At 38.5% G+C, this 20,306-nt stretch overlaps 2 protein-coding genes across 2 annotated transcripts in view; both read right to left on the minus strand.

Annotated features, from left to right (window-relative positions):
- The window catches only part of LOC114243090 (putative transporter SVOPL), a 25,534-nt gene extending 15,303 nt beyond the window's left edge, over window positions 1–10,231 (minus strand). The window contains exon 1 of the mRNA XM_028174456.2: window positions 9,792–10,231. Coding sequence (XP_028030257.2) covers window positions 9,792–9,879 — 88 coding nt within the window. The 5' untranslated portion in view covers window positions 9,880–10,231. The remainder of the gene's footprint in view (window positions 1–9,791) is intronic.
- A 1,240-nt stretch (window positions 10,232–11,471) lies between these two features.
- Window positions 11,472–17,681, minus strand: LOC114243069 (uncharacterized). The gene is made up of 5 exons (XM_089731736.1): window positions 16,829–17,681; window positions 15,366–16,363; window positions 15,091–15,300; window positions 11,834–14,569; window positions 11,472–11,715 (listed from the first exon to the last, which is right to left on the minus strand). Exons 2-5 carry the CDS (start codon window positions 15,676–15,678, stop codon window positions 11,474–11,476), a joined length of 3,501 nt encoding a protein of 1,166 aa, XP_089587862.1. The 5' UTR covers window positions 15,679–16,363; window positions 16,829–17,681; the 3' UTR covers window positions 11,472–11,473.
- Window positions 17,682–20,306: the final 2,625 nt, after the last annotated feature.

Genomic DNA, 20,306 nt, shown 5'->3' on the forward strand with positions numbered 1-20,306 from the left:
GCCTATACTGGCGAGAAAAGCTGCTGCGTCGTCCGCCGTGACCATCGTTTCGACTCTGACTCGGACATGGAGGTCGACCTCGCCCCCGCCTCATCGACGGATGGATTCACCCTGGTACAGAAGGGTAAGAAGCGTGCCGCGGAGTCTCGAGCTCCCGCGGCCGCTTAAATTAGCAAAGCCGTGAACGCGTCGCGCCCCCGCCCTCAGACTCCCGTTGCGCCCCCAGCCCGTGCCACTCCGTCGCCGCGTCCGGTGGCACAAAATAAAACCCAGACCCCTCCCCCGGTTATCCTTCAGGAGAAGGCAGCTTGGGATCGAGTTTGCCTGGCCCTTAAGGCCAAAAATATAAATTTCACGAATGCCCGTAACCTCGCGAACGGCATTCAAATTAAGGTTCAAACACCCGACGACCATAGGGCCCTCTCTTCTTACCTCCGTAAGGAACGTATAAGTTTCCATACTTATACGCTCCAGGAGGAGCGCGAACTCCGCGTTGTAATACGCGGAATCCCTAAAGAGTTAGATGTAGAGCTCGTCAAGGCCGATCTGTTAGAACAGGGCTTTCCAGTGAATTCTGTGCACCGTATGCACACCGGTCGCGGTAGGGAGCCATATAATATGGTTCTAGTCACCCTCCAGCCTACCCCCGAGGGTAAGAAAATCTTCGACACACAGACCGTCTGTAGGCTCTCCGGTATCGCCATCGAAGCCCCCCATAAAAAAGGCACTCCTAGCCAGTGCCATAACTGCCAATTGTACGGGCACTCTTCCCGTAACTGTCACGCGCGCCCCCGATGTGTTAAGTGTTTGGGCGATCACGCCACGGCCCTCTGCGCTCGCGACCAAAAAACCGCGACGGAACCGCCTAGCTGCGTCCTGTGTCGAACACAGGGTCACCCCGCGAATTACCGTGGTTGCCCCCGAGCCCCTAAAATAAATCGCCGCGTCGCCCGCCAAAACCGCCTCCGAGCTTCCGGCCCAGACATCAAAGCCTCGGCACCCTCTGCGTCGCAGGCTAAGCCAGCGTTCGTTCCGGCGGCGGTGCCCAGTGTCTCGGCCTGGGCAAAACCGCTGCCGTACACGAACACGGCTACAACTCCCTCCTCCGCGATTCGTCCCGCCCCCGCGATTCGTCCCTCTCCCGCGACTTGCCCTCCGACCGCGTCCGAAAATCTCGCTTTAGCGATCGACTTCTTTCAGTCGATCAACTTTGAGCGCGTTAACGCTTTGGGCGACGCCATTCGTTATGCCTCCACTGCACAACACTTTATCGCCGTTGTGCAGGAATACGCCGACGTATACGCGTCATTAAATACGTACGTCCTCCCCTCACTCCGCCGGTAATCAATGGCGTTTATAAGTAGAATAAAGCCCCTATCCGTAACGATAGGATTTTTTAACGCTTACGGTCTCGCAAATCAACGTGATCAGGTTTCTGACTTTTTGCGTGACCATCAAATTGATATCTTTTTAGTGCAGGAGACCCTACTTAAGCCCGCGCGCCGTGACCCTAAAATCGCGAACTATAACATGGTCAGGAACGACAGGCTCTCTGCCCGTGGTGGTGGTACCGTCATTTACTATAGAAGAGCCCTGCATTGCGTCCCGCTCGATCCTCCCGCGCTCGCTAATATCGAAGCATCAGTGTGCCGAATCTCACTGACGGGACACGCGCCGATCGTTATCGCGTCCGTTTATCTTCCACCGGATAAGATCGTTCTAAGCAGTGATATCGAGGCGCTGCTCGGTATGGGGAGCTCTGTCATTCTGGCGGGCGACCTAAATTGTAAACACATCAGGTGGAACTCACACACCACAACCCCGAATGGCAGGCGGCTTGACGCGTTAGTCGATAATCTCGCCTTTGATATCGTCGCTCCGCTAACCCCGACTCACTACCCGCTAAATATCGCGCATCGCCCGGATATACTCGACATAGCGTTATTAAAAAACGTAACTCTGCGCTTACACTCGATCGAAGTAGTTTCAGAGTTAGATTCAGACCACCGTCCCGTCGTTATGAAGCTCGGTCGCGCTCCCGATTCCGTTCCCGTCACGAGGACTGTGGTGGATTGGCACACGCTGGGCATCAGCCTGGCTGAATCTGATCCACCATCGCTCCCGTTTAACCCGGACTCTATCCCGTCTCCTCAGGATACCGCTGAAGCCATAGACATCTTAACGTCACACATCACCTCGACATTAGATAGGTCATCGAAACAAGTTGTAGCGGAGGACTTCCTTCACCGCTTCAAATTGTCCGACGATATTAGGGAACTCCTTAGAGCTAAGAACGCCTCGATACGCGCCTACGACAGGTATCCTACCGCGGAAAATCGTATTCGAATGCGTGCCCTACAACGCGACGTAAAGTCTCGCATCGCCGAAGTCCGAGATGCCAGATGGTCTGATTTCTTAGAAGGACTCGCGCCCTCCCAAAGGTCTTACTACCGCTTAGCTCGTACTCTCAAATCGGATACGGTAGTAACTATGCCCCCCTCGTAGGCCCCTCAGGCCGACTCGCGGCGTTCGATGATGACGAAAAAGCAGAGCTGCTGGCCGATACATTGCAAACCCAGTGCACGCCCAGCACTCAATCCGTGGACCCTGTTCATGTAGAATTAGTAGACAGTGAGGTAGAACGCAGAGCCTCCTTGCCACCATCGGATGCGTTACCACCCGTCACCCCGATAGAAGTTAAAGACTTGATCAAAGACCTACGTCCTCGCAAGGCTCCCGGTTCCGACGGTATATCTAACCGCGTTATTAAACTTCTACCCGTCCAACTCATCGTGACGTTGGCATCTATTTTCAATGCCGCTATGGCGAACTGTATCTTTCCCGCGGTGTGGAAAGAAGCGGACGTTATCGGCATACATAAACCCGGTAAACCAAAAAATCATCCGACGAGCTACCGCCCGATTAGCCTCCTCATGTCTCTAGGCAAACTGTATGAGCGTCTGCTCTACAAACGCCTCAGAGACTTCGTCTCATCCAAGGGCATTCTCATCGATGAACAATTCGGATTCCGTACAAATCACTCATGCGTTCAACAGGTGCACCGCCTCACGGAGCACATTCTTGTGGGGCTTAATCGACCAAAACCGTTATACACGGGAGCTCTCTTCTTCGACGTCGCAAAAGCGTTCGACAAAGTCTGGCACAATGGTTTGATTTTCAAACTATTCAACATGGGCGTGCCGGATAGTCTCGTGCTCATCATACGGGACTTCTTGTCGAACCGCTCTTTTCGATATCGAGTCGAGGGAACCCGCTCCTCCCCACGACCTCTCACAGCTGGAGTCCCGCAAGGCTCTGTCCTCTCACCCCTCCTATTTAGCTTATTCGTCAACGATATTCCCCGGTCGCCGCCGACCCATTTAGCTTTATTCGCCGACGACACGACTGTTTACTATTCTAGTAGAAATAAGTCCCTAATCGCGAAGAAGCTTCAGAGTGCATAGCCCTAGGACAGTGGTTCCGAAAATGGCGCATAGACATCAACCCAGCGAAAAGTACTGCGGTGCTATTTCAGAGGGGAAGCTCCACACGGATTTCCTCCCGGATTAGGAGGAGGAATCTCACACCCCCGATTACTCTCTTTAGACAACCCATACCCTGGGCCAGGAAGGTCAAGTACCTGGGCGTTACCCTGGATGCATCGATGACATTCCGCCCGCATATAAAATCAGTCCGTGACCGTGCCGCGTTTATTCTCGGTAGACTCTACCCCATGATCTGTAAGCGGAGTAAAATGTCCCTTCGGAACAAGGTGACACTTTACAAAACTTGCATAAGACCCGTCATGACTTACGCGAGTGTGGTGTTCGCTCACGCAGCCCGCACACACATAGACACCCTCCAATCCCTACAATCCCGCTTTTGCAGGTTAGCTGTCGGGGCTCCGTGGTTCGTGAGGAACGTTGACCTACACGACGACCTGGGCCTCGAATCAATTCGGAAATACATGAAGTCAGCGTCGGAACGATACTTCGATAAGGCTATGCGTCATGATAATCGCCTTATCGTTGCCGCCGCTGACTACTCCCCGAATCCTGATCATGCAGGAGCCAGTCACCGTCGACGCCCTAGACACGTCCTTACAGATCCATCAGATCCAATAACCTTTGCATTAGACGCCTTCAGCTCTAATACTAGGGGCAGGATTAGGGACCCCGGTAACCGTACTCGTCGAACTCGACAAAGAGGTCGACGTGCAACCTAACCCATGCATCAGCCCGCTGAGTTTCTCGCCGGATCTTCTCAGCGGGTCGCGATTCCGATCCGGTAGTAGATTAATTCGCGAAACAATTGCTCTTGAGTTGTTAGGTCTCCTTCGGAGGCGCTCGGGCAGTTGTTAGCAAATCCCACCCCTCTTGGCTGAGCCTTTGCTCACCCACCTGTCCTGGTGAAACTGGAAAGGCCTTCGGGCCACCAGTAAACTTTCAATCATAAAAAAAAAAAAAAAAAATATCGGCGGGGGTTCCGCAGGGTAGTGTCCTATCTCCCATCCTCTACGCCCTCTACACGAAGATATTCCCACGCTAAAAGATAACCTTCGAGCGTGGGAGGAGCACGTGATGCTGTCACTGTTCGCTGACGAATCCCTCTGCAGCCATAATGAGGATACAGAGGCTTTTGGATTTACTGCCCCAGTGGCTGGACCGTTGGAGGATCGCGGTCAACGTGGGTAAGACAGCGGCACTCCTTCACGGTCCGGTCCGTATCAGAGTCTTCCCCAAGAAACTCAGCCTCCGAAGTGTGCTTTTTTTAAATATTTATAATGTCTATAAATTTGGTTTATTCTCAGATCACAAAACTGGTTTTGTTTGTAGTTTCTAATTAATTTTGTGAACGAGTATTGTTTCTTTTTAACGTAATAAACAGGATTCGAATAATATAGTATAGAAGAAGGGAAATGAACACTATAAAGGCTATTTTTAGGGCCGACCGGGTATTAATTGTTTACCAGGATCCATAGAAATCGCATCGCGACATAACCATCTACCAAGACACCTTCAGATAGGTATAAGCTCGAAGTTTCTACCGTATTCTGCCTGTTAGATTCTTCAAAACCAAACGCGTCATATGAATATATTCAATGGTGGCACCACGGAATAAATAAATAAGGTTGGAATGGTAATGTAGGCGGGGCAAACGTGCCACAGTTATGATTGTACAAACATAACTCGACCGATTCTTTCATTCACCGCGTTTAGTGCGCTTCGGACTACTTTGGCGAACAGATCTCCGCTTTATAGTGCCGTGTTGTGCAATTATAACTTGTAAGGAGGAGGTATATCTTTCGATCGGTAAGTCGAAATTACCATTTAATTACAATATTATTTGTCTAAAACATAAAAATATACTGAGCATTATGAAATTCCAAACATTAACAATATTATTGCAACAAGTTATAAATAGCATACATTGCGCGATGTGTCTCGCCCAATGCACGCAATGACCAAGTCCGCTTCCAATGTACTACATGCATTGCGTTCTCTACACTTCAATCTTTGAAATTTCGGCCTTTGGCCTGATTGGACGGCGCTAGTTTGTCGATAGTGAGGTGACCATGTGGTGAAATAAAATCATCGACAGAATTCTCGACTATATTTACATTTGACATGGATAATTTTTGTATTATTTTATATTTAATTAATGATACCTAGTATATTCTTAGTGAGACGTGTTTTGAGTAAAATAAATATGTATTATTATTATTGAATTATTATCATTGAATTAATGTGAAGGTATAATATAAAGGGACATGTAGACCTCTCATTTACGGGTATTTACTATATTGTCTAAGATTTATTAAAATATAAGTAAAATGTTATTTGACTTATGCATTAAATAAAAAAATTTAGGTTTCCTAAAGAACCTAACGCCAGGGAACAATGGATTGACGTGACAGGTAGAGGAAGCTGGAGACAAAGACGAGTACTATTTGCTCTAAACATTTTACTGAAAATGATTTTACAATAAAACACTTTGTTTTGATAAATTCATTCGCAATTAATAGCAAGCGCCAACTGCTTAACAAATACGTTTTATTCCAGGGACAGTGATTATTTGTAATTAATAAAAGTAAAATAGTTTTTTTTCAATATTTATTTCGTGTTTCATTTTTCCCCTTTCATTCATCAGATAATTTATCGTTAGAGAATATCGGTTTTATCAAGCACTAGCGTGTATGAACATTTTTATTGCCTTTTTGCGTGTGTGAGTGTGTATGCCTACAGGAGTTTTGTGCTAGTTTGCGAACGAATATCTGCCCTGAGATTTATGTGTGGGTGTTTTTGTTGTGTGCGAAATACTTGTAATGACAGTATGTGTATGTGTAGAAATTAAAATAGTGGGGATGAAGCGGCGACACTGGTTCTAATACAAAGTTAGAGCAAAGGCCTTTCCAACCTTATTTATCTATTCCGTGGGTGGCACCTACTTCTGCGGACTTCAATATGCTCTAGTCTCGTCATTCATGCAAATTTATAAATAATGCAATTTGAATATTCATATGCAAAAACATTTACATTTTAACAATATCTCTTAAACCGATTGTATATGTTAAAGAGGACATTAAGAATATTCTTACATATTACGAGGTAATTTTTTGTTTTTATGTATCTCTCTACTGCTTTGTCAATATTTTCCTGTTTAAAAACCAAAGAGTGATAAAATTGTTTCGCTTTTTAATTTTACAACTTTTCAATAAAGCAGTATAAATAAACAATTCTTTGTAAACGAAGGTCAAACAGGATTGCTTAATGGTACCCAAATTATTAAGTTTTTATTAGGTATAAAAAAATTATGAACATATTAAGACTTTTACTGATTTATGTGATGATTCTTTATAGAACCAGTAAAACAGGTCATGCTCGACTCTAATTAACGTTAATTGTATGAATAACATGGATTACTTGAAACTTCTCGCACCTTTCTTATTGTATGTTGATGGTCCTCTCTCAGTCAGGTACTCTTGACAAGAGTAGTTATCATGGTCAGTTACGATTAATAGTTGCATTACATACGCCAATATCTCGCGCTGCTGCCTCTCGTATGGATGAATGAAAGGGAGTGTTGAACAGGTCTTTAAAGGCCCAGCATACGGGGGATTGACTCGACCCTAGGCTGCGGCTTGGCTCTGCCCCTGCCATTACTGAAGTCCATGGGCGACGGTAACCACTCACCATCAGATGGGTTGTATGCTCCTCTGCATACAAGGGCAATAAAAAAAACCCTGGATAACATGCCTCTCTACGTAATTTTCTCCACGACATGTAGCATGGCCGAAATATCTTTGTATTCGAACTCTTACTACAGATAATTAGCAGCTCGTTCATTAAATGCGAAGCATGCATTCCCAGTTCCTCGTCACCAGGCTATCGACTCTTATCACTTTCGTTTCTTTACTGTTCAAGTCTCCGTTTCATAAAATAGTATGGGGAACAACAGTCTTGACAAGTCTGTCCCGTCTATGGTTATTCTTCTTTTTAGTTCGAATTCGGAGCAATAGTTAAATGTTTGTTTGCCTTCATTATTTGTCTTCGGTCTTTTTAACGTAAGACAAAAAGACTTTCTTTCGGATCGTAATAGGTCTACCTGTGAAATGTTACAATGCGCCCCACAGACCAGTACGCATCTTTCAATAATTTTGCAGGGTTGATCTTTATTACTTTGTATTGTGATTAAGGTATCGTGGACTGTGTCTTCTAAATTTTTCATTTGTCGGGTTTTTTTCTAAAATTATGAATAAAATTATCACAATGAAAAACATAAGGTTAGAATCTAATGTCACGTAAAAAGAAGAAAATAAATTATTAAAGTCTGTCGTAACTTACTAATATATTTCCAATTATCAACTAAAGTTTATTTAATAGTCTAAATTTTTTAATTAGAACTAGCTTGAAACAACATTTCTAGGGACTTCGAACCAAAAAGAAAAAAAATATATTTCCCTTGTAGGCAGATGAGCATACGGCCCACCTGATGGTGAGTGGTTACCGTCGCCCATGGACTTCAGCAATTCCAGGGGCAGAGCCAAGCCGCTGTCTACCGCTTAATACTCTCCACAAGCCTCTTTTAAAGAAGGACGTCATAGAGCTCAGGAACCACCGTGGAGGGGACCTCATTCCATAGCCGGATGGTACGTGGCAAAAAAGACTTCTGGAAACGCACTGTCGATGAACGCAGCGGTTCCAGATGATATGGATGAACTCTGCTCCGGTGGCGGGAGGAGTATTTTATGTGTTACTGATAAATATTGTATTTTATGGTCCGCTTGATGTTTTAGTTACTGTATGGGCATGCCTAGGACATCACAACTTAAATGCCGTCTACCGTCTTAAGACATGGAGGGTCTTCTGGAGACGCTGGATGAAGATCCGTGGGGCGACCCTATCATATAGTGCACAATACAATGCACCCAAGGGCGTCTCCATCACGGAGCGTTTCCAGCCTCAGCAGCTGCGGGACATCGTCTCGGCGCTGTTTCCGGAGTTCAGTCAACAGTTCCGCTGTTTCAGGAGCGTGAGGGCATTGTCGCTCCCGCTATGGACGCGAACGTGGGGTGGGGTTAGCTTACGACTTCGCGAGTGTGTGTACCACCGGATCGAAATCGCAACCCCCTGAGAAGATCCGCCGAGAAACTCAGCGGGCTGTGACTGTGAGTCATTTCGCTCATCAAACTCTTTAAACGAGTTATTTTTTTTTATTTCCTGGATGTGTGGACGAGCTCACAGCCTACCTGGTGTTAAGTGGTTACTGGAGCCCATAGACATCTACAACGTAAATGTGCCACACACCTTGAGATATAAGTTCTAAGGTCTCAGTATAGTTACAACGGCTGCCCCATCCTTCAAACCGAAACGCATTACTGCTTCACGGCAGAAAGAGGCGGGGCGGTGGTACTTACCCGTGCGGACTCACAAGAGGTCCTACCACCAGTGATTACGCAAATTATAATTTTGCGGGTTTGATTTTTATTACACGATGCTATTCCTTCACCGTGGAAGTCAATCGTGAACAATTGCTAAGTACGTATTTCATTAGAAAAATTGGTACCCACCTGCGGGATTCGAACACCGTTGCATCGCTATATACGATTGCACCGGACGTCTTATCCTTTAGGCCACGACAACTTCACAAAAATTCCACAAAAGTTCGACGAAGACGGAGAATAGTGCTTGAAGAGCCTAACAGCACCTAGAGTGGATCCAGGGATCTGATAAGACGTGTTTCGGGTGATGGCGGCTTTGCGTTGCCCCCTTGCCCGGGTCGGATATCTAATTAGCGGCAGCCACGATAAGAGGGTTATCGTGTCGCGTTGCTTTGTCCAAGTATGCCATACGTCACATTGACACATCTTCAACGAGTTGGACGAGTACGGTGATCCGTGTTGTGACTGCCAATAGCGTTAGAACTAAAATCACAAATTGGGTAAGCACTATGTATGCAGTAAGCCGTATTTTCATTACACCCTCGAGACTGAGAAAAATTTAATTGCACATGACCCATAAGCTGCAGTTTATTTACTGTAGGTAGTTAATAAAACATTTAACGAAAAAATTCAATTTGTTTATTTTTATATGAATTGATAAATTTGAAAGATTATTTAGTTATTACCTACTGTTTTTCATATTTTCATTTCCTTATCATTCTTTTTAAAAGACATTTAATTAGCTTATAATTTTTTCTTGTGTCCACAAAAGCTCTTGTAATGACATCGCTGTGGCTATTAACATATTATGAAGATGTCGAAAAAAAAACTTTTAATTTTTATGACATACCAACAACATCCAAAGCTTGATCCAAATCAACCGGATTTTTGTGACGATTTTCGACAAATTCCGTTACTGTACCTATTTTATTTTCCATTATAAAGCTTCATAAATATTGAGCACTATAAGTTCTTACACAAAACACTAGGTCTTGTAACAGTTTTTTCATGAACTTTTTAACACATTAGTGAATTTTTATAATATGTAAAAATATATTGTTTGTCGCCCGGACGAGCGTTGTTCAGTCGACTGTCTTACTCGAGAGTCGCACGTTTAAAAAACATCGGCGCCGGGACTGAAATCAACACGCTAGACTTTATCAGTGTTTTAAATTCATTGAAGCTATAACTGAGCTATAAATATAATCCTTCTAATTTTTCTACTCGCACTAAGCTCGTACGACCAAAATGTTAATTACTCATTTAAATCGTCAGTCACACGTGACTTGTACGTCAAGAATTACGTAGTGTATTTCTTTATTCAAATTATTATGTACCTACAAGCAATTATTGTACGTATAACATTTTTGTTAGACGAAAATAATCACAAAGACATCAATTCTCACTGAATATTTAAGAGCATACAGGAATGCAGGGATCTGCAGGCTCACTAGGGTCACTACACTATCCTGTTTATATTTTCCGTGACGTAATCAATTAGTATAGTTGCGGTGTCTATAAGTTTCAGTGACCGCTTAATATAGATTAGCAAACGACCGCCTTCCTTCTGCCAATCTACAAGGATAAAAACGTATAATTATAATTTTATTAAAATCATCATTGGCTCCCTCCTGCTAGATGGAGCGACGACCTGCGCAAGGCAGCTGGCAGTAACTGGATGCGTAGAACCGAAGATCGGGTTCAGTGGCGAGCTTTGGGGGAGGCCTATGTCCAGCAGTGGACTGCCGCAGGCTGATGATGATGATGATGATGATGATTGGCTTAAATGAATAGCAATACAATATTGTCTGTAAAGTTTGTATATTTTATTTAATTGCATAGATCGGTGAACGAGCTCATGGCCTAACCCGTATTAAGTGGTTGCAAGAGCCTGTAGATGTGCCGCGAATGCCGCAACCCACTTTACGACATGAGGTCGAAGTCTCAATTCAATTGTGCAACGGCTGTTTGTATCCATTCTTCAAATCGAAATGCAAAACGCATGATTGCTTTGAGGCAGAAATAGGCAGGACATTAAACACAACCTCTTATTTGGACATTTGAAGCCCTAGATCGATCTTCAGAATAAGTTACTATTGATGAGTTTAAGAGTTGCTTGTGTCACTTTCTAGTCCGTGTAGTTCCAGTTTATTTGTAAATTAGTTGTTAAGCAGAATCACGAATCAGTGCACACACTGTTATCATGTCATCTTTTTTTAGCAGTTAAACCCGACGTTGTTCTGTGCACGTCATTTGCTATTTATCTTACAAGCATGTTTATATGAACTATTAATGTGATAAATTTATTCCTTTATCAATGGTCAACATTATTCATTTTTAAACAAGTTGTTTGCATTTATTGTTGGCGAAGTGCTATGTTCACTAAGTTTCAACTTAGTAAAACGAACCGACACATAACATGAACTAAAATGCAAACTTTTATTCTAATTGTAAATATTGTGGCATAGATTGCAAATATTCGGCATAGATTGAAACAGTAAACAAGTTTGATTTACCTTTGATTTGCATAGATTACAGTAAACACGTACAATCTTTCGTAAATTTTAATAATTTCATAGATTTTGTTTTCTTTACTTGTTGTATTTTAGCTTTATGTTGCTGCTGTTCAGTAAGAAAATCTATATCGTCTTTTAGTTCTTTGATAACGTTTTGTAAAGGAACTAATTCGTGATTGTATATCCAACTTAAAATATTCTGTAATTTGCTAGCTTCATTGTTGTTTACTGTTGTCTCATTCTTACTCTCTTCGTTTTCTGTGACCCAATTAATTTACAGATTACTAAATTACTCTATATCAATTATAATTGTTCTTGCCAATAGTTCATTCATCATACGAGAAAAATGCTATTAATAAAAATTATAAAAACTTAAGTTGATCTTTACCTTCTAAAACATCTTCTCCACGAGGAAATGTATTATTAATTTGGACTTTTTGATTCATGATTCTAGTTTTTTTTATTTGGATTATTAAATCGTTTTCGCTATCGACCGGGAATCGTATTTCCTTGTTAGACGTTCTCATTTGTGATTTAATCATTATTGTTGCCAGATTCTGGTTTTTATCTTCGTCATATGTTTGAGAGGTATCCAAGGTTTTTATAGTTTTTTCGTTATTGTCCTTCATAAAAATAGCAAATTTCAAGTCCATTGAATATGTATCGTTTTTTAATGCGAGGGAAGCTGATGGCTTAGGATAAGATAATGGTTCACCGATGTCTGATTTATTATTTTCATTTACTTGATGTATTTTGTGAAATACTTCATTTTGAGCGTGAGGTTCATCTGTTTTATGACGGCTATGGGAAATATTTTTCTCGTTTCTAAGTTGTTTTTCAACTATATTATGTCGGTTTTCCACTGAAGTGTTACTTTTTGGAATTGTAATTTTGCTTAAAATATCTGGTTCGATGCTATATCTGTCTTTGTATTTCGTTTGTGACGTTTCTCTTAATGGTTGTTCAATAGTATGAGAATTAGAATCTAGATTAATTTCCTGTATGGAACCTTTCAACTCTACTTTAGTATTTTGAGTCTCTTCGTGATTTTTCGTTTTTAAGTTCTTCCTCAATTTTTTGTTAAAATTAAAATCTCCAATATCTTTGCGTACATTTCCATGAGTTTGGTTTGGAGATACATCTATTTTCGATTCGATTTCATTAGTTTCATTATTGATAGTTTCTACACTATCTAATTTAGAATCGGGCACGTCAAAACTTCCTATATTCATCGAATTAATATCTTCTGTTACGATAATATTATTACTAATAGTTTTAGCATTAGGAACGTTGGTTTGTTCTAGTTCTTTTCGGAATATTTTTAGAACACTTTCGTTTTCTTTTTGTTTCTCAGATTGCATTTGTATGTCTTTTTTAATCATAAGGTCCCGGGATGTAGAGAAGTTAAGATCACGCTCGTCTTTATACTCCAAATGTTTACTTCGCTTACTACTATATTGAACCTTGTTTGTAAAAGTGTTGGTTGTGTCCATTTCGTATTTACTATCGTGACTTGAACTGATTAAGGTTGACGGTAAAATATCATAATCATCTTGATCTAGGTCAGTGTTATGCGAGAAATTATCAGTTGTTTTTATATCATCGCGTGATTTTGATGATAATTCATTTTCATTATCGTGCTGAATTAAATTATTGTTTTCTTTTTCGATCAAATTATCAACTGATCGCATTTTTTTATCTAAAGACATATTTTCAATCTGGTGCTTTTGAAGATCATAGTTTTTCTGAAACGGGTTATGGTTAAGCGATTTGTTACTTATAGAGAAAAATGGGGAAGATTTCGAATTATCATTCCTGGTCTCCAATTTTTTGGCGTTATTTTTATCGATATAAGGTTCGATAAGTTTCCTAATTTCAGGGTAAACTGCCACTCTATCTTGAGAAGGCGTCGTACTATTTTGGGAGAACATATTTTGGTAATTATTGAGACGGATTTGGAAAGATTCCTGTTCGACATCCTGTAGTGATTTATGTTTTGTGATTTCACTCACTATTTTGGCTTGTTTTGTTTTGTATTGGTCAGATTTGGCGGTACCAATATTTTCTGTTGCACTAATTTTAGCTGGGATTTCTTCTGCTTTTAAAAAAGAGATATTGTTAGTATTGGCATTTTCTATTGAGATTGTGTTTGGTGGTGTAACAGTATTTGTTTGTGATTTACTTTTAGGAAAAACTAGTCCGTCGATAGCACGATTCAAGCCATCTGTATCAAGCTCTGTGATTTTAACTTTATCATCAGTATCTAGTTTTGTTTCTTGGGATGGAAGGATGAGGCGTTTTTCTATATCTTCGTTTGTATCTATATTTGTGATAATGTCTGAAATCCTACCATGTTTAACAATATCACCGCATTCTGAAATTGATTTTGCCTCAACAATAATGGAATCTTTTTTCATGCTTCCTGTTTTTGGAATTAATGGATATTCGTTATTATTTTGATGTACTTTTTTCTGTAAAAATGTAAAATCAACATCCGGCATTTCTAATTCACACTCAGGACTTTTAAATTTCCGTTTAGTATTATTGTCTGCTGTACTAGATTGATTTTCCAGAATTGCAGTAGATGATCTAATTTTGTTACTCAATCCCTGTTTATAATCACTTTCTATGCTTTTTGATTTTTCGTTCATAGTATTTACTTCATCGCTATTATTTCTCACAGATATCTTCGAGTCAGAAAGTTTTTTTACATTTCTGGGAGGAGTAAAGTATGTTCCATTTGATATGCCCAAATACATATTTTTTGGACTACTTTCAGTAGAATTTTTGTTCATATTTTTAGTATTATTTATTTCCTCGTTAGATAGTGATGTGGGATAAATAGTTAAAGTGCTCGAATGGGAATTGCTGATAGTTTTATGAAGAGATTCTGCTTCATAAATATGTTGAATAGTATTAATTTCAAGATTCTCTTTGAAATTCCACGAAGTGATTTCGAAATCATTAGGCGTGTTTGCTATTTTAATACAGCTACCATGATTGAATTCAGGATCTTTTACATAGGGATCATTCGGTTTTTCTGGGGCGCGGATTTTTTTCGATATATAATATTCATAATTGTCTTCACTAAAAGCTGGATCCAAACACCCACCTTAAAACATATTAAAATAAACTTTCCAAGTTAGGACAGGTACGAACCGTTGTCCGATAAATTGAGAATTCTTAGTCCGGAAAAGAAGAATAGAAAAATTGGCGTTTTACGAATCATAGTCACCAAATTTCAGCAATTTTTGTTATATATTTAAAACAAAATTAAGGATACCGTAAATATTAAACTATGATCTAGGCCTTAGCTAAAATATTTAGTACCATGAGACTAATATTGAGACTAATCCTAATACTTATAAGCTATATTAGATTTACATAAATTTAGATATTAAGTACCCAGTCACAGAGCAACAAACCTATTTCGCCAAATAAATTAAGAAAATTGTACGTGTGTTTCCCCGGATCTCAAACTAATAAGTTTGTCATAAGGAGATTATGTACAAATTTGTCTGATCACGCTTTGTCGACTGCCTTTGCTTTTTATTCATTTTGGGAGTCTTCAAAACAATTGTAGTTAGTTTAACGTTCAGTTCAATTTTAATATATATGTTAGAATTAACTCACCTGGCTTGCATTTCCCAATGAAAATTTTATGCTTTTTTAGATCTGCAGGTGAATTCTTAATAAAGTTGTTTTTGGAAAGTCCAAAATATTTATGGCCCGGATCATAATCACTCAAAGTTTCCAATTCGCTTATTTCATTTCTTTTACGGGAAGTTCTTTTGGGCATGTATGGGATGTTATCTTCTTTATTTTGGGTATTTAAGCAAAGACCTGAAATTGTGCTTAAATTAACAGTTGAAATTAAATTTATAGTTAATAATTTCAGATATTCTAACCTGGCCGTAACATTTTAGTAATTTTATTGCGATGCTTCTTTGAATTTTCTTTAGCCTTGTCGGTTTCAAGTAATAGTTTAAATGACATTATGGTATCATCGCTGCTTGCTAAATGACAATTTGCTTGATTTTGTATGGACTCAGTTGCTAAGTTTTTCTTTAAGTGCAATTTATTATTTTTACGAACTCTCAGTTTTAAATGTAAAGGGTGTTTTTTTTCTGTTTTATTAACTTCTGTAATTTGCAGTGGTTCATCTTTGAGTTGAAAATATAAATTCGTAGCTAGTTCCTTTAGCAACTCTTCGTGATCCATTATACTGAAAATAAATTAAGAATAAACAATATGATCAATGAGAAGTAGACATAAATAAAGCAAAAAATAAATTAATATTCATATTATTTAAAAATAAATTTATTTCATTCATTAAACACAACTGAATACACAACGCGATTCGAATATAGATTATTTTCACTTAAATTCGTTTGGATTTTGACAATATTTTCATAGGAGGTGCTATATCGATTCTTTTTTTCCCAAGAAGACTGTAGTTTGGCGTATTGAATAGTAATTTCATTCAGCATTATTTTTAATGGTAGCATCTCCGTCTCCATTAAACGTAGAAACTCGGCCAGTCTTTGTTGTGGCGTTGTCCTTGATACCGTTCTTTTGTTTAGACAGCAATCAAAGTTCTCCTGATCACGTATCATGTTTTTAGCATAGCTATTATTGTCGTGAAGGTTTTTGACCAAATCAGTTTCCTGATAGAAACCTGTGATCGACCTTTTGGCATTTTCCATTGTTCTTTTTGATATAATTATTTCTTCAGCTTTTATCGTGTAATTATCTAATTCAGTGGCGTTTGTTGGTGCTAATCCTATTTTAGATAAAAAAAAATCCTTGCCATAAGAAGTATTTTTGTTGCCAATATTTTTGTACTTGAATAATATTATATCTGTACTTGTTGATTTGTCACAGCTTATAGTGACAAATCTATTTTCTAAAACAAAACAAAAAAATTAAAAAACAAAATACAGAAATAATAATAAAGAATAGTCGATGAATTATAGGAAACTCATTTAAGAGAAAAACTTGTTTTAATTGTTTTTTTGTTCATTGTTAATTTTGTTAACAAATTGCTTAAAATGTTGTATTTTTTTCGTAGATGGTATCAACTTGTTATCGGAGCCCTTCTTAATGTAAATGCTGGCACTGATCTTGATTCCTGAGGTTAAAATTTCAATTGTGTATCGGTTGCCTCATCATTTCAACTAAAAACGTAAGACACATCATCCTACGAGACAGAAATAGGCAGGATGGTATCAGCTAACAATATTTATCCGGTTTTTTTCTGTGAATAGTGAAATTGTTCGTCACATTAGCTTAAACTATTTTTGAGATTTAATATCGCGTTTATTATTTTTATTTTAGTTTTTAGCTCACGAAGAAATACTAAATTGAATACCTTTTCCAAGTTTCGTCTCATCATCAATTATTAAAGTAGTTTCATTAATATTTCCTGAAATCTTATTTTTAGATTTATCATAACATAATTTGCAATCACTAATTTCTTTAGTGCTATCATCTCTATAATCTTTAATTGTAAATTCACTTCCCATTTTTTTATAGTAGACATCTACAATATGTTTGTCAAGAACTATTGTGTCACTTTTATGTCTTTTCAAATCTCCAGAGCCTTCGTAATTATTTGATAAAGCCGAAGGAATGAGTAAATCGACGCATGAGTAATAAATTTTGTTAGAATCATCCTTATATGTATATTTTGTTTGTTCGTTTGCTTTCTTGAATACAATTTTGTACGTGATCGGTATTGTATATTCGATTAGCGGATCTTCATCCCATTTCAAATTATTAAAATTTTCAATACTCTTTATTTGCGGTATTATTTCTATGCAACATTTTGTATTGCTTCTCTGAATAGATTTCATGATTGGTTTAAATTTTATCTTTAAGCTTGTAAAATCCATTGATACCCCAATCTAAAAAAAAACTATGTCTATTGTTTGTCTTTGTTTCTATTTAGGTTTCTTTATTGAAGTAAGTTTAAAGTCCGTGTAGATAAGCATTATTTTATTATCAACGTACATTATTGCAATTTCTATTGAATTTATTTTGTATATGACTAAATAATAACATAACAATAAAAAATACGTCGATAACACTACATAGCTTTGGAATTATAATGTTTATTTATTTTTAAAGTTATGGTTGGAAAATTAAAATCCAAAATTACATTTACCTGACGAATTATTATGTATCTGATTGTAATTCTTCGATAAATTAATTCGAAATTATAACCGAAAATGAATAATATAATTTAACTCATAATTTAGAATTTTGCTACAGAGTGTTTTTAACATTGACAGTATTTTAATGTCATGTTGTGGAAAGTATTTTTTTTGGAAATCGAAACGAGGTCAGTTTACTTGAATAATAATAGAACTTTAATTTTATAATGTGTATAATTATTAACATAAATATATGATGCTAACAGAAAACATAATGAAATATATCTAGAAAATAGTAATAACCGTGTAATATTCTACGAGCTTTGAGAACTTTATGCTCACTGCTCCTCATCACATGTGTTAATAAAGTTCATTTTGCAACGCAGAATGCAGAATTTTTTATCGGACGTTTTAATGATAGTGCAGAAGAGTCGTTTAGTGGGTAGGGTCCTAAATAGCAATGTTAGGCCCGCGGTCCTCTCCCAACCGAGACAATTACCGGCTATGAAGGATCCTACTTAGCCAAAGCCCTCAACGACGTCAAAATTCAATGCTGCTAGTGCAGTATACGTAGGTATATACACTGTACGACTTGGCATTGTTCAACTATTTTATGTACTAAGCTCTTCACGGTTCAAGTTTTATTGTATTATATCTACTTGAACTTTTCTGTCTCCGAGTTAATTTCGATAATATTACTAAAAAAAATTAATAGAAATTTAAAACGTTTATACGTATGACTATCGTCTCTTACTGAGAACACCGATATAAATCAACGGGATAATGTCTCGTTTTAAAGTATTTCTCATTTTATTAGCAGTTTTAGGGTGAGAAAAACAGTAAATACAGAAATGTAGCCAATGATATGTTACATACAATGTATAAGTTAAAATTCAAAATTTTATCGTTATCTGTAATATCAATAACTAATTTAACCAAATCTAAAAAGAGATCGGAGCATGGATGATGTGGTAATCATCTGATAGGCTATTAAGGGGCCATCCATAAAGTACGTCACACGTTAATGGGGAGGGGGGGTATCACCGAAGTGTGACATCGTGTGACAAGGGGCATGGGGGGGTCAATACTTTTGTGACGTCACATGTTAAAATTTAAAATACTAAAACGCAAAGTTTGTATGTGAATTAAAATTTTAAAAATTTACAAACTTGATCTATATTTATTAATAATTTTTTGATATATATTTATTGATCTATATTTATTAATAATTTAGCGAAAATTCGTCCTCAAAGAATTGCGGCTAGACGTGCCCGAGAAATTCTCTGTTTAATGAATGATGACGATGCTTTATGGATGGAAGAGAATGATGTCGACACTAAGGATGTTCCTGACGTTCAAATTCAGAACGAAAATGAAGTGCCTGATTTACCAGTAATAGCTGATATAAAAGAGTGGATCCAATCCATGGACACTCGATAATTAAGTTTTTTATCTTTAATTAATATAATTAATCGTTTATTATTTTCTAACTAGTCGTTTGTTTTTTCGGTTTTATGAAATGTTGGACTTTATGTTGATTTTATTAGATTATTATTTAATAAAAATAAGTAAAAAATGAAAATAGCTGTTTTCTCTCGATTATTTTTAAATACATACATAAATTTAAAAAATGTGTGACGTCACATCAGGAGGGGGGGTTATAAAAATGTGACAACCTGTGACAAGGAGGGGGGGAGGGGTTCAAAAGTCCTAAAATTCGTGTGACGTACTTTATGGATGGCCCCTAATCAGAAGATATAGATGGCTAAATGTCACGCAAAAAATTTATATTCCAGTAATTTCTAATCTGTTCATGACTACAGACAGCGATGCAACAAACACCGCAAAACAAAACACCGCATCATAAAGATAATGAACTATTAAGGACATTATGTCTTTATGGCACACTTATTGATAGCGGTAATGTATAACTCATGGATATTAAGTGCGAAAATAAATTCTATCTTTAGTAAGTGAAATGTAAATTTCCACAATATTTCATTGAATTTTATTAGGGCTATTTACTATTTACTAATTTTATTAGGGCGCTTCCTCGTCCCAAATCATCTCCCAAACCCGAGCCAGACAGACGCAGATCAGAGTTCATCAATATGCTTTCCCAATGAGCATTTTGGGATTCTCTATATGTCGATTATGTATAATATTTTTATTACTGATGGTAGGACCTCTTGAGAGTCCGCGCGGGTAGGTACCACCACCTTGCTTATTTCTGCCGTGAAGCAGTAATGCGTTTCGGTTTGAAGGGTGGGGCAGCCGTTGTAACTATACTTGAGACCTTAGAACTTATGTCTCAAGGTGGGTGGCGCATTTACGTTGTAGATGTCTATGGGCTCCAGTAACCATACCAGTAACCATGTGGGGCGGATACCCAAAATTTATTCTATAACGGTACCGCGTCATCTTACATTATTCTAATTCTGTCTTGACGGGATTAAACTCTTGATTAACAGAAGACTAGATAATTTGGATCCGACTATACCGACTCAAAGCTAGTGATGGCGTCCGCCAATTACTATCAGTCTTTAAATTGACTATTTACAACAGAAGACGGTAAGTAAACAAATACAAAATTATATAACTTAATCTTTTCCACTTACCACTTGAATTCAAATAAAGGGTTCAACTGGAACCAATTGTTCGATTGCAATGAATGACTTTGAAAATAAAAGCCCA

Source organism: Bombyx mandarina, chromosome 12 (assembly GCF_030267445.1).
Source record: "Bombyx mandarina strain Sakado chromosome 12, ASM3026744v2".
Lineage (NCBI taxonomy): Eukaryota > Metazoa > Arthropoda > Insecta > Lepidoptera > Bombycidae > Bombyx > Bombyx mandarina.

Coding starts and splice junctions, on each gene's coding strand:
- LOC114243069 (XM_089731736.1), bottom strand. CDS start 15,678: ATGGATCACGAAGAGTTGCTAAAGGAACTAGCTACGAATTTATATTTT. Junction 14,570..15,090: donor CATTGGGAAATGCAAGCCAG/GTGAGTTAATTC, acceptor ATATGTTTTAAG/GTGGGTGTTTGGATCCAGCT. Junction 11,716..11,833: donor TTTAGAAGGTAAAGATCAAC/TTAAGTTTTTAT, acceptor ATTGGGTCACAG/AAAACGAAGAGAGTAAGAAT.